The 15,000-nt window shown below is 39.2% G+C and overlaps 3 protein-coding genes across 3 annotated transcripts in view; 2 read left to right on the top strand and 1 right to left on the bottom strand.

Moving 5' to 3' along the window:
* The window catches only part of LOC138000693 (pre-rRNA-processing protein TSR1 homolog), a 41,580-nt gene extending 38,875 nt beyond the window's left edge, over nucleotides 1-2,705 (top strand). The window contains exon 25 of the mRNA XM_068847277.1: nucleotides 1,696-2,705. Within this exon, the coding sequence (XP_068703378.1) occupies nucleotides 1,696-1,862 (167 nt within the window). The 3' untranslated portion in view covers nucleotides 1,863-2,705. The remainder of the gene's footprint in view (nucleotides 1-1,695) is intronic.
* Nucleotides 2,706-2,861: 156 nt separating this feature from the next.
* Nucleotides 2,862-13,513, top strand: LOC138000696 (LHFPL tetraspan subfamily member 3 protein-like). The gene is made up of 2 exons (XM_068847280.1): nucleotides 2,862-3,356; nucleotides 12,571-13,513. The coding sequence occupies exons 1-2, from the start codon at nucleotides 2,969-2,971 to the stop codon at nucleotides 12,885-12,887; spliced, it is 705 nt and encodes a 234-aa protein (XP_068703381.1). The 5' UTR covers nucleotides 2,862-2,968; the 3' UTR covers nucleotides 12,888-13,513.
* The window catches only part of LOC138000694 (uncharacterized), a 10,586-nt gene continuing 8,855 nt past the window's right edge, over nucleotides 13,270-15,000 (bottom strand). The window contains exon 5 of the mRNA XM_068847279.1: nucleotides 13,270-14,691. Within this exon, the coding sequence (XP_068703380.1) occupies nucleotides 14,252-14,691 (440 nt within the window). The 3' untranslated portion in view covers nucleotides 13,270-14,251. The remainder of the gene's footprint in view (nucleotides 14,692-15,000) is intronic.

Genomic DNA, 15,000 nt, shown 5'->3' with positions numbered 1-15,000 from the left:
AATAACGCATCCGTAAAAATGACAAACGGTGTGGTGTCCAAGAATAAAAGTTATGGAGTAACTTCTTCCACGAAGTTTGAGCTATTTCTGGTGTACTGTTTTGTCGTTCTCGTTCTCTTTCTTTCCTCTTTTGTTTCTGATCTTCTGTCATAGGTCGTCCAGGAATCATGCGACCTTATCAAAGTAAAAATCTTTTAAAGATATGACAAAAAGCAGCTCTAAACAAACTAAGAATAAACACTCAGCTTTAAGTTTATATCCCTCCAATGCTTGACTTGAAGAACTATGTAGCCACCAGTGTGATCCTGACCTCAGCTTTGTATGTCAAACCTGGATTGAAACCGCCCAAAATGATAGGATTACTTGAACACGAAAAGCGTCGGCTGCTAAAGCCTGGTTTACACTGTGACATAAGCATAAACATAAGCATAAGCAAAAGCTGTGTAAACCGGGAGTGACATAAGCATAAGCATAAGCATAAGAAATCGGAATCGTTTCCATTTTCTTATACTTATGCTTATGTCACGTTTATAACTGTGTAAACCGGGGGCAACATAAACATAAGCATAAGACCGAGGTGTCAACTGTTTTTAAGTTAATAATGCCTAAGACGGCGTCCGAGGGTACTGTTTTATTACACGAACTTGCTGGGGCGGTTTGCAATTATCCCTGCCTTTGTGGCAAATCACCAGAAATAAAATTCTCAGTCTGCTGGTTGCAGTCCCCGAGTCTCCTTGCTCTTTCCTCTTTCGGAAAATATCCCTTAGAAAATACCCAACAGGACCTCTTCAGTCTGTTTTCTCGTTCTCTTTCTTCTCGCCGTCGTCTTCTTGTATAAAGCCGAAGGATTAATAGTAGGAGGAGAATTTCTTCTTCGTCCGTCATTTTGGAAACGTTGCTCGTCCCATTCTCCAGCGAGTTTTTTCCGGGGCAAACTGCGATTGAGTATGTCACTTCTCTTATGCTTATGCAACATGTGTGAACTTCGTTATGCTTATGTTTATGCTTATGCTTATGTCGCAATGTAAACCAGGCTTAAGAGCTTTAGTTGACGTCATATGGCCGTGAAGCCGCGTTGGGCCACAGAAAGCCCGCGAAAAATGTTCAGCAGTTAACCAGGGTTGAGCCTGTAATCCAATCGAAAACCAGTGTCTGGTCAGCGGTCAACGTAAAAAATACAGCTGACCTCGATGAGCTCTAAAACTTAAGCCCGCAATATTGTCACGTGATACTGGTGAGCGGATACCTTGTTTTGACAGGTGTCAGTTGACCATAACACGGATGTCCAATATGTGGGTTCTTGACCAAGCGTAAGGTCAAGATGGCTGGATATTAGCTAAGTTCTTTTTTTGCGTATTTATGGACCATCTTGCCCGCTCTGGTAGCAAATCACATTACCATACATGGAGAGGTGGACGGTCTCGCATAGATGGGTTGCCATATTTTCTTACCCATGGTGCTCCGCGCGCGCATTCGGTGCGCGGGGCTCCGCTAAAAAGAAATGTAGGGAGGTTGATACGAACTCATGCCGGTCTGAGTTCGTCCCGGTCTTATGTAAATAGCCCCAAATGATCCTAGTCAGAATTTTATAGTTTTCAGGATTTTAGGTAACTCTTGAAGTATCTTATCAGAACTCCAGAATAGACTTTTTGACAGAAAATATGTTAAGTGTAAAATTTGATTGGTTCTTTGCAGGGACGCATGGACACATGAAATGCATTTTTGACGGCGACGTCAAATCTCAAGACACTGTCTGCATGAATTTGTACAAAAGAGTATTCCCTAAATGGACATATGAGCCCACAGTAATGCCGCCCCCAGCGGAATCCACGAAAGGTGACAGCGATGTCATGGAGATGTGAAATGGTGGAATCGCCCTCAAACGTGGATTATCCACAAAGAAGGATTTTTGTTATTATTATTATTTTTTTTTTTTAAATGAGATCACTTACAGCGCGATTTGGGCCGAGTTGTGAGGGTCTCTCAGTGAAATACAAAAACAAGGTAAATTAAAGATAGGAAAACGAACGTTTTCAGGGATAAAAAAGAAAAAGAGTCAAGATCGAAACACTGGCATTTTTATAGAACAAGAGTCCGACCGCCCCGTGAAAAGTTGCTTTCATCGGTGCTGTCATGTTTCAACTGTTCAGCTTCTTAATTTTCTGCGTTTGAACTGCGGTATGCGGTATAAAATGTTATGGATTGAAACAGGGAATCCGTCGACGGGATAAAAATAATGTCGTTATTTTCGACAGCTGTTTTCAGAATTTTGGGTACTTTTATGAAACTTACCACACAGCGTTTTCAAATTGTTATCATTTTTTGAAAAGGATTGAATTCTCTGTTCAGTCAACACTCTGTGCTTGCGCGCCGGTTCACCTAACTTCCTTTATCCTTCTTGGATGCTTATCCATATTACAAAAAAAAAGCTGTCAGCTACATTATTAATTTTTAATAGTGTTTTGCGCTTTGTTTTTCCAATGACTGGCTTTAATTTATGCAAAGAAAAAACACCGCAAAATTAAAATCTCAGGATATTGGACCAACGCTCCTCTCTAAGCAAAGGTTTTTAAATGTGTAAAAAACAGAGATAAGTGGTCAAAGGTGACGTGGTTCTCTTCCAAGAACGTCAATTTTTCTTGTCCCTATTTTAATCTTGTTCAACGAAGCACTTGAATAAAAGATTACATGCACCATTACTTCAATTTGAAGGTGTAGTTTAATGACTATGGGTGTTAATTCATGGGAATTGGACTACAATGCTCTGTGATATTACACGCTCTTGTTTCTTTAAAACTTCATTGACATTGCCGCATTCTTTTAAATGGCTTCTGACGAGGAATATCAGACTCAACGCAGGGGGTATATGAATGACCTCGAGCAAAAGATCTTTTTATAGCATTGTTGTCAAACCAACAGTGGTTTCAGCGCGCGAGTGAAATCAACAACACCAGAGAGAAAACTCAAAATGATGCGTGGCTTAACACTGAAGCCATGGTACCAATCAAAAACGCTAACCATTTTAGTCGTCCTCTGGGCATTGTTCACAGCCTGTTTAGGAATTATGATTGTGGTGATCTTTGTACAACCACACTGGATCACCGGCAGTGTTGATGGCAAAAGTTTCAATTTCGGTCTGTACCGAAACTGCTCCGACGACTTGAACGACTGCTCTGGAAGCATCAACGACTTCAGCAACATTCATTCGGCAGCATGGAAGGCTTCCACTGTCTTTGTGGCTTTTTCGTTCACCGCTACGTTTGTTTCTGTAGCAATAATGCTTATGTACTGGCTTTGCTGCTTTCGATCATCAAGCTTCGGATTTCGAGTCAGCAGCGGACTACAATTTACTGCAGGTACGTGTATTTAAAAAAATCGCTTATTCCTGGGGTTGATCCTCTGACCGTCTCATGAGCGCCTTGTGTGCTATTTCACTATCGTTTTTCTTCTTTGTAGAACACTTGACCAGTTAAGTTTTTCCTTCAGGCGAAACATTAGTCATTGAAAATTCCATCTTCTTGTGTCGCAAATTTCAAGTTAAGATATGTTTATAGATACAAGTGAAAGTAGATCCCACTAAGACAGCGCGACAAGGCTTAGTTTATCCAAAACACAACAGTGGAGTGACGAACCACTAGTTAAGGATGCAGCGAAATTTCCGTGAATCGATGGATGCAGAATGTTGGATGTTGTAAATGAGAGGAAACTTGTTAATTAAAAGTCCGCATATTTGTTTTTATGACATTTAATCAATGTTCTTAGTTCATGTGAATGTTCCATGGCAAACGATTTGCAACATTTCTATGCATATTTCCATTCGCAAAAAACTTTCAACGTATTCTACTGGTGTATATTTGAATTAACAATTGCGACTTTCAAACGCTAACTATGTATTGAATTACACAGCAAGGCTATTTCGGCCTTGAATAATTGTCCTTTAGTACTTTTTACGCCCAGTCTCCCTTGAAGATTAAAGAAGATTAGACTGTAATATTTCAACTTGTACCTTAAAAAAGTTAATGTAGCTTGACAGCATCCAACATTGGTGGCGTAGCTGAGCTACTCCGACTATCTCAGTTTAGGTTTTAGGTTCATTAATGAACCAAGGAATATACCGTTAATAAAATCGACAAATAATGGTATCCTCAATGTAATGAAGTTGTTTCCGGCAACCAAAAAGAAATGTTTTAAGAAATCATAAATGTATTGTCAATGGCATTAATTGGGAGACAAAAAGCAATAGTGATCACTCAAGATTACGATTTACGATGTCTGGATGCAATTTCACTTTTGCAGTGAGGAGCGATTACGTATGCGATGCCGCATAAGCAAGAGCTTTTAGTAAGATTTACTCAATTAATCGCGAAAAATGTCGAAATACATCATCTAGAATATTCCAAGGAAATCTCTTTAGCATTGAATATCGCAAGAGAGGTGAGCTTTTAGATCTTCAGCCCTTGAGAGCGTCATTTACACACCGATATTGCCATGGTTCTCACGAGTGGTTAATTCCTGGATATTGGTCTTCAAAGTTGAGTAATCACGAACCAAGCTTCTTTTTGCCAATGCAGGAACCTCATTCTGGTCTGAAAAATTGAATTTTTTGAATTATTTTTGACATTACGTGAATCTAGCTCATTCTGGTCTCAATAATCGTAATTTTTATATTGTTTTCGACATTGACATGTTATTATGGATAGCATTTCGTATCTTGCATAATATAAGTGACATCGTTTGAGTGGGAGGAGAGGCAGAACGAGAGTTATGGGAAACTAAGGGGGGCACTGAGGGGTAGTGTTGCAGATGCTAACGTAATGCACGGAAATCCGTCAACCGACGTCAGTTGTCGGTTTATTGACAATGCGCTAAACATACCGTGGGAAAATTGTAGGTTTTTGATGAAGCTGAATGATTCCATTCACTTGCAATAATAATAATAATAATAATAATAATAATAATGATGATGATGATGATGATGATGATGATGATGATGATGATAATTGCTGCCGATAGGAAGCAGTCATAGTCTTGAACTTGAAGCAATCGAGAATGTTGGTTCGGATCAAAACAGCATATCAGGAATCCCCTTGTATACCCGATATCAATTGTCTTTCATTTCAATAAACGAGTTACTGAAATTGTATGATATACATATTTAGATGTTTGCAATAGCCCTTATTCACGATAGTCGCCATGTTGGTTTTCAAATTGTCATGTAAATTAACCATATGTTATGCTGGGGGGCAAACATTGGAATAAAGGCAAATTGCGGAAAATCGGCTCGTCGAAATATTGAATTAACATTGCTAAAAGTAAATTTTAGAATTTGGAATTAAGTACCTTTTATAATAATTTTATATCTTTTGATTACCTCCGACATTTTGACTTTCTATTTCGTTATCTGCTCATTTTTCACTAAAAAAACATCGAATTAACTTGTGTCAGCATTCTATTTTACTACTTAAACATTCAATGAACGTAAAACAAATCATCTGTGTGGCTAAGAGGTTCGTTGTAACTTGCGTTGTTTGCCCCCTCAGAAGTGTGTAGCAAATTTGCATGATAAAGGTAACTCCAAGATTGCGGCTATCGTGAATAAGGTCCATTGAACCATACTATAAACAAAAAGAAACTATTTCAAAAAAATATTTTTTCGTTTCCGGAATGGAGGAGAAAAGATACTATACTGTAGTGCGGGTCACTCGGTCTGTCATATTTATTTCGCTTCGTCTATTGAAACGCTCGAGAAATAAATATAGAAATCAAGTGAAGCTATGATCCTCGCACTTATGAACGTTGATTCATTGATTCATTCCTCACGGGAACGTTAGAACCCACAAATGACCAGCTTCCCAACGTCAGTGTCTTCATAGCTCAGTTGTGTAGAGCGTCGCACCGGTATCGCGAGGTCATGGGTTCAAACCCCGTTGAAGTCCTGAATTTTTCAGGCTTCTCTACGCAATTGCAAAAATTGCGTTCATAACTGCGAGGATTAAAGCTTCACTTGATTTCGTATCCGCAGTTCATATATGATCCATTTCATCAAAGATAGAAATGTGGACGCAAACTCTCTTGGAACGGCGAGAAGCCTGTCAAAGAATATTAAGCATTAAAGCGAAGAACAGATACTTGTTTATGTGCACAATACATCGAAGCATAAAGCCTACAAATACCTATTTTACTTTCAAATGCCACTGTATAACATTTGAAATTCCGTTTTCTATGAATCTTCCATTACTTGTGTTACTGTAAGCCTACGCAGTTACTGGGATATACCAGGTTTCAAATAACTGGTATAACTCATTAATAACTCATTAACGCGAAGAGGGATAGCTTTGGATTTTTTAGCAATGTACCTCTTTAATCTAACCCAAAATCATACGGATAGTCAAAACCTCATATTTATGACCCATTTCCTTCGCATTTTTTTTTTTTGTCAGCATTATGATTTGTGATACTTCAGGTTCACATGTTCATAAGTTTGTTTTTACATCTCAAAGATGTTTACATTTCCAATTACAAACTCTGGATTTATTAGCCATTCTACCGTAGTGTGTAAATAGTTCACCCTGAAGTAAAAATAGATACGTTTCGTTTCCGAGGAAACGAAATAAAACTAGACGCTCCATGAGCGTACACTGTGTTGTCTGTGGTACGTGTTACTCAAAAACAGAAGGGACTGATTAAACTGCAGCGTTCCAGGAAATTTTTTTAAGTCGGGGGTCATTAAGACCATTTAACTCATTTTACTACTTTCTCAACCGCGAGAAAGCCGCGCGAAATCAGCCATCACCAAAAAATGCTTTTTTTTTTTTCAAAAAATATTTAAAGTCAGGGGGAAAGCAATTCATCATTTTAAAGCTAAAAAAATAAGCTTTCCAAAAGCATATAACTTATTTACAGACAACTGAAACACTTTATAAAAACGAAAGTTTAAAGAAAAAATTTAAGAGAAACTGAACACTAAAAATCAGTTTTCCAGACAAATTTGGTCATTTTAACGTTGATTACGAATTTTTGGATGCAAAATAAAAATCTTCCACTATTTATCTGCTTTCTTGGGCATAGATTTGACGGAAACTGATAAGGCACGAATATTTTTAGATTTTTAGGAGTAATCGGATTTGCGATCAATGCGTAATATGATAATGCCATAAAAGTGTCAAGTTTGCGACCCGTTGCTAACGGCAACGAGACAGATCGTATTACGAACAATTAACCTCTGTTTGAGAAAAAAACACTTAAATAACCGATTTTTCGACGGAAAATTCATCCCAGAGGATAAAACAATTCGCTGGACATGTAATCAAGGTAAATATGTTCGAGCGAAAGCGAAAACAAGCGAATATTTTGAAGGAAAACACAATTCCTTGAGATCGAAATAACATGTGGCGAAGACACGCAATTGTATCGCTGTGAAAATAATCTTACCTTTTCAGCAATTTTAACGCTTGAAATTCCAACCAATGAACCGCAATCCTTTTCTTTATCCTTTCCGAAGCATGTAGTGTAATTTTTTTGACCGAAAAACTTTAGTAAAACCGCTCCGCGATCGGTTGAAAAATTCGGGAAAGATCTCATGGATATACCCACCACGAGTCACCTAGGTTAAACTCTCATTTTACAGATTAAGTTTAAGTGCATATTTCAGTGATTAAGTCTAAACTTTCGTTTATCTTATTGCTATAGCAATATTTAGGTCTAGAAACTGATTTAGAATGGTTATTTTTTTAGAGTTATGGTTGGTGTGTATATCCATGAGATCCTTGCCGAAATTTTGCCTTCGCACAGCTTCAAATTGCTTAAAGTAGAATGCCCGTCATGTAGGCTTCCTGAAAGCTGCAAAGCCGAGATTTGCAGGGAAACTGGTCCATATCTCCCCTGTAAACGCGCCAAATTTCAGCGTGATCGATGGAAATGGCGGCCTTCTACAAATCCTACAAGAATGGTACTTGGGCGTACCATTTTCTCAGCCTACCAGCAGAGGCCTTTTGGCTCACACTTTCATACGACAAAACAGATCTTTTTCTGAGGTACCTGGCTACCGGCCTATTAATCATTTGTCCATAAGAAGAAATTCCTGTCATATTTAGAAAAAATAGACACGCATTGCTTACGTGTGGTAGTGCAGTAACACAGCACTTTATTCCATATTGTCAACTGAGCTGCGTTTGCCTTCAAGGAGATTCAATTTGTCTTTGCATAATATGTAGCTCTAATAGTAAGCAATATCGTTTTGGTATTGTATATCATTGTATATCATAGTGCCATTGTAGTGCCATGTACGGATGTACAGACAAAATCATCAATCTGATGAAATCCTTTCACAACGGAATGCAAGCCCAAGTCTCGAATGAAAATGACACCTCCAAAAAAATTGATCTAACAAACGGCGTGAAACAGGGCTGCGTGCTAGCGCCTTTACTTTTCGCATTGTATTTGACAGCTATGTTTGAGTGCCATGGTAGAAGTCTTAGGTAAACAGCCTCCTGAAAAGACATGTGGTTACTAGCAAAGTACTGAACCCAGAAAGATTGAGGAAAATAAAAGGGAATCGAGAAACATTGGCTTCTGGGCTGACATGTTGATCATTTTCAAGTTCCCTCACAACTTCTTTTCATCACAAGTTTAATCGTGCACTCTGAGCATCTGACAGCTTTGTAATACATAAGTTCACTGAAGTTCCCCTGTCCAGCGGGGTTAGTATCTGGACATATAGGACCTAAAATTCTATTGTAACGTTCAAAATGCGAACTAAGCAAGGTACCGATTTTGTTAGCTTGCTTTATGCAAAACAAATATTGATGCAAAAGTAAATAAATTTTGATACACAGGTTTTTGGAAGAGGAGAAGGAAGTTTTCAGGACGGTCGATCGAGAATAAAATATTTTGCCATCAGCAACAAAATTTACGACATGAAAACAACATTAATTTTGAACTGCGAATATAAAAAGTTACGATCAGCGACAAACATTTTGGGAGATTTTTGCTACGCTCAATTTTGTTATTGTACTTTTTTGGCTGCATAAGTGAATCGCAAAATTGAAAGTGACATCGAATTCAGCGGGCGCCGTGATCAAGTTACTGGGGCGTGTTTACTCGCGAAACAGTGAAGCATCTGTGTCAAATGATGGGAAGATACAAGTTTTTTGTTTTTGCTAGTTTTCTTTTTCTTTCAAGTGTTATAAAGTTTGACAAGAAATGTGCGTATTGAACACAAAGATCACAATCAGCCAACTCTTGAGGTTGACCATTGTTTCTGCAAAGTCAAAAATTTACTCTCCAAGACGAGGTTATTTATCACCAGGTAATTCCATCGTTTTGGAAATAGCAGTTACTTTATTATTCATCAATGTTACAATTTTTTTGCTGATTTTGGGGCTCATTTTGTTGAAACTCAAGCACGCTTCCAACAGACCTGTTTATGTTCGTGAACCCTTCCCGCTTACACATGCTTACAGAGCACTACCCCAAAAATCCTCCCGTATCGCATTTCAACCCAGCTATGCAAATTTGCTCGAAAATTACAAACATGACATTAAACTTCAAAAAAAGCTGGAAATATCACATAAACCTTTTCAAGCGAAAAATTTATTGAAACAAACAACATATTTGCTATTAGAGACAAAAAACCTTTCCTATTTCAATTGCCTGCGTGCAAACAAGACACACAATCAGTGTCACAACGCAAATGCAATTCTATCTCGTCATCACTGCCCCAGGGATCCCATGAGATAGCTAGACGCATGCGCATGACCAGTGCTTTTCGCGCGCAAATCAGTTTTAGCACGGTGATTATTTACGCGGAGAAGATCTCCTATTTCTACCTTCAAGTTTCTTAATATTGGGTCTGCAATAAGTTCACTGGGAAGGAAAACACCTAGAATGAATACACCAGGTTTGGAACCCGATGTTCAGAGCTCCCACGGTGCTTTAGACCAATCTTCACAGAACAGCACGGCGGTGATCCTCAAAGGTCTTAACGACACTTTGGCACAATTGACCAAAGCCTCACAAACGCAGACGGCGACGCTCGCCACTCTTAAAGAAGACATCCTCATTCGTCCTGACTCCGACGAGGAGGCAGACGAGGACGAATCGAACACGAGCAATACACAACTAAATGTTTCTGCCGTGTTAAATAATGTGCTCGACCCGAGCGACTCTGGCATGGCAAAGAAATCTGCTTACTCTGACTCAGAAAGGCAGAATGATGTCCTCGCCTGACTTACCCATTTGTACAGACCAAGGATAAATCTCCGGCTATAACAGAGAAGGTTGCCAGTCTAATTGATAATATGGCTTTTGAGGTCTGTCGCCAGAAACGGTGAAGGAAAGGGCTGATAAATACCCTCCACCGGAAAATTGTAATTTCCTGTGTACTACAACAATTAACGAAGAAGTTTGGGATTTGCTTCCCAGGAGGAGCAGGACAGTTGACCTTGCTTTTCAGAAGATACAAGAATTGCTTGTTCAGGGTTTATCATCCCTGGCTATTTTGGGGGACCAGTTGGTGGAAGACCTTGAAACTGGCAAACCCACTAATGTCCGTCAGGTCCTGGACCAGGCGACGGACAGCATTGCCCTTGTGGCTAATGCCAATTATAAACTTAATATGAAACGTCGAGAGCTAATCAAGCCCGACCTCAACCCCAGATATACAAGGTTATGCAAAGAGAACATCAAGCCCTCTACATATCAGAGAAGGCTGACACAATCATCTTGCAATCATGGTCAAATGGGACGCAGAAACAATATAAACCGTACATCAAGCAATAGATTGACTTTTGTTGTGAACGACAGGCTGATCCCTGCAATCCACCTTTAACAACAGTATTGGACTTCTTGGTCAACCTCAACGAGAAGGGATTGAGTTACACTACTATTAACACTGCTCGGAGTGCCATATCGGCAATTACCCTCTCCGAAGACAAGAATACCATTGGTTGTCACCCACTTGTGTCTAGGTTTATGAAAGGTATATATACAAAGGTTCACCACCCACTCCACGCTACCAGTCAACTTGGGACGTTCAACAAGTGTTAACTTATCTGGCCTCCATCAACCCTGTGGATAAGCTTGATCTCAAAATGCTGACCCTTAAGCTGGTTATGTTAATAGCTCTGGTGTCTGCCCAAAGAGGGCAGAGTCTGCACATCCTTGATATTGGACCAGGCTGTATGAAAAAAAGTTCCTGATGCTTACGAGTTCCTGCTTACTGCCCATATTAAACAGAGCAGGCCAGGCTACAAAGCCCCCACAGTTGTTTTGAGAGCATACGCAGCCAACCCATCCCTTTGTGTTTGTATTAGATTAAAAGAATACCTCAAGAACACAAAGCCCCTCAGGGGTACAAAAACTAAACTTTTTGTAAGTTTTACTAAGCCATACAAACGGGTGTCCAGAGAGACTCTTTCCAAGTGAGTTCGCACTGTCATGACTTCCGCTGGGGTAGACACAACAATATTTAAGCCACACAGTACACGCGCTGCAGCTACTTTAAGGGCTAAAACAGCCTCTGCTCCAATTCGAGAAATCTTGAAAACTGCTGGGTGGTCATCATCAAGATGCTTTGACAAGTTTTATGACAAACCTGTAGAACCGTCCACATTTGCTTCGGCTATTCTTAAGATTGGTTAGTCCTGCAATTGGACTTGTTGGCAAATGTCTGTTTGTGCTGCTAAGCCTTAACGAAATATTTATAGAAAGAGACTTTACATTATATGTTTCTTAACATTCCTTTAATGTGATACATAGCTTGTAGTAACTCAAGCATTCATTGCTCCATTCCTCATGGTCTTTCTTGAAGGCAAGATGCTCAGTTGTTACTTGTCATGCTAATCTGTTTGGGTTACTACGTTTCAGTTAATTAAGTGACTCTAGTATTAGATCATTATTTTACTGTTTGTTCCTCGTGTGACTGTCTTGGCTTTGAAATCTCATGGGATCCCTGGGGCAGTGCGAGATAGAATAAGAAAAATTAAACGAGACTTACCTGTAAGTTGAAGTTTGATTGGGATCAAACTTCAACTTACAGGTAAGTTTCGTTTAATTTTTCAATTAAATAAATGTCTGACAGTTCACATCAAACTCTTTTCAATAGAACCTTGAACGTAAATAATGAAGAACAAAAGAGACAACAATAATAATATATCCATTAACCTTTGCGCATAACGTCAGCTTGTACCCAGCACACGTAGCTAAATACAAAGCTCTAATACACGGTCGTATTATTCCTACACACGTCATATTGTATAGCTAGTATGCAAAGCATCAAATATTCGAGAATAGTGCTTAGCAAATTTAAGTATGAAAGAGAGTTTGGTTACAGAATTTTGACCGACTTCCTGAACCGAGTCTTCGTACTTTGTCACAATTTTTTTGTCATTAATTTATTTTTGCTCCTCACAATATGCGAAAAGAAAATTTACTCCCAAAGGAAATTAGAAAGCATCCTGAGTCTTCCATCAAATGGTTGCGAGTTGCGATCATAACAATTGATCTTTATAATATTCCAGTAATGTTTCTTTGTGGCTTAACTGAAAACCTTTCACCTCTTTTTTTTCCCAGGAATTTGCTTGTTAATCACTTGTCTCATATATCCCATTGGATGGGACTCCCCGGCTGTTAAGTCAGTTTGCGGTCCAGAAGCAGATATGTACAAGCCAGGAAGCTGTAAAGTGAACTGGGCATATTGGATTGCCATCATCTGCATGGTTGACGCTTTCGTTCTTAGCTATCTCTCTCTGATGTTCATTGAACGCGAGATCGAGGCTTCAAATGTAGCGAGTTCAAGGCGTTCCGATGAAACAGGCACCATGGAGGATGGCAGGACCAGGAGAATGGCAGCAAATGGATATTACAATCAGGATACTACTACACTTTGAATCGGCGTTAGAGGAAGTAAACTCAAGATCACGTGTAATGGAAAGGTCCTATTCGATCCTATCGTATGTGCGGCATAGGAGAAATACTGCGGAAACAAAATATTTGACGACGAATGACTCGTTTAATTTTCATGTATTTGGAGACGTTTGCATGACCATCAGCCTTAAAGCTTGATTTACTTCCTGGTGCTAAATTCGGGCCAAAGGCTCTTTTCTGGGAAGTTAAGAAGAAAACCCGAAATGGTTCGGGGCTTTTAAAAAAACTAAGCCGCATCGCAGTAGTCGTGTCCTTTAAATAATTACCCACTTTAGTTTCAGATGGAACACCGGCTCCAAATTTTCTATTTGTTCTTATTACATTTGATATTAATGAGAGTTCATAGTAACTTTATTTTTTATTGTTAATGTGCTAAGACCATTTCTATTCTCAGTCACAAATATTAAGAATAATGGGATGGATTTTTTCTGTTGGAAAGTCACTACTGACGGGGTTTTCAAAAGGAATCCAACCAATGTGGCAATCAGACAGCCAGCATTTGCCTTGTGACTCAACATGTAAATAAGAGTGGTTTTTTTTGTAAACAATTGATTTGTTTTAATATCAAGTGCCGCTGGGATTCACTGTATTTCCTTGGACTCTAACGAGTCTTATGTGTTCAGTGTTTTTTATTCAACCCATGTGGTGTGCTCAGGAAACAAGACAGCCATGATGATACATATCAACCGCTTTCTTTCAGTTCATTTCATATGAAATCTACGAACTGCAAACTAGTATAGGTAATCAAATGATTTGTTGTTGAAAAATTTACAGTTTTTTGCTTATTTATAGACCTTTTTCATAAATTGTACCTGTCTTGTTATTCTTTTGGTAATGTGCAAATTAGCCTACCAAGCCTATGTCATTTTAGAGCAAGAATTCTTTTGATTCAATTCGCTGTATGCATATGGTATCGAGACTTGGTAGGCTAATTTGCACTTGGACAAAAGGATTATGAAATTGGCAGGGAGAGGACAGTATACATCTCTCTGATTAGTTCTTTCTAAAACTCATGAGGGAGATCGAGAGGATTCATAGTTTGAGACCGCATTTAAGTGCTGTCGTTTTAGGAATCTAAGATGTCGGTTTCTTTGAGATCACAACATATTGTTCTAGTTCTCTCAGATGCTTACGTAAGAAGGGGTTTCTCCTGGGTACTCAGTTTTTTCCGTCTCCGAAAACCAGCGTTTCGGCTTTTTTGTACACCCTCCCCAATCATTCTGCTCGAGGTAAAATGTTTGACACTTAAAAACAGTAATAGCGCCTCTAAAATCGCTTGTTTCTCTTGTGCATTAAGCATTTTTGTAACCGTTTACTTTTAACTCGTTCATATTACTGTCAGTAGCTCCGTGCATTCTAACTCTTCATCCTCGTTTCCAGTAACCTTTTTAGGAATTCCTCTTCGCAATGAACGGTTGTTCGTAGACATCTTTAGATAAAGACCGTCATCTGAGAGAGCGCTTTGACCAGATTTATCCAAATTTAGCGTACCCGTTTGTACACACTCTTGTAGACTGTCTGGTTTGTCCTTGTTGCATTCACTGTTCCAAATGTCTTCCTTGAGCTCTACCTCCGGTTCTCCGTGTGCAGAGTTGGTTTGATCCAAGTCCGTATCGGTTGGGATTGGCAATTCCTGATATTGGCGAACTTTGAGAGCGTCTGCCTCTCTTCCTTGGAAACGCTTTCGACAAACAATGATCACTACAATGATGATGAAGAGTAATGCGACCAGAACTCCGAGTGCGATATATCGTTTGGATTGTGTTCCTAAAGAGAAAATTATGAAATAATTATTTCTACATATACGAATAACATCTAGCAAAGTATTTGAATGTTCGGTTAATACGACATACTAAACTGTCTACTCCCCTTAGTGGCTTTTCAGGGCCAATGAAACAAAATCATCCGAAACGACAGAACTGAACAACGACAATAACTGTTAAGAACCCCAACTGGCCGGAGACTAACCAGTTGGCTCTTCAAGCAGTGGTTAGAAGTAATACATGTGACCGATTTTTCCCCTGCATTGCTTTCCCTTCTAGCCTTTTCTCCTCTTTCTGGGTGGAGCAGGTTTGG

This window comes from Montipora foliosa, chromosome 4, assembly GCF_036669935.1.
Source record: "Montipora foliosa isolate CH-2021 chromosome 4, ASM3666993v2, whole genome shotgun sequence".
Classification (NCBI taxonomy): domain Eukaryota; kingdom Metazoa; phylum Cnidaria; class Anthozoa; order Scleractinia; family Acroporidae; genus Montipora; species Montipora foliosa.
The sequence above is the reverse complement of the archived record's forward strand: the minus strand, read 5'-3'. Positions and strand labels throughout refer to the sequence as shown.

Excerpts from the sequence above, each read along its gene's own strand:
- LOC138000696 (XM_068847280.1), top strand. The coding sequence starts at position 2,969 with ATGATGCGTGGCTTAACACTGAAGCCATGGTACCAATCAAAAACGCTA. Across the intron at positions 3,357-12,570 it reads CGGACTACAATTTACTGCAG|GAATTTGCTTGTTAATCACT; the intron begins GTACGTGTATTT and ends TTTTTTTCCCAG.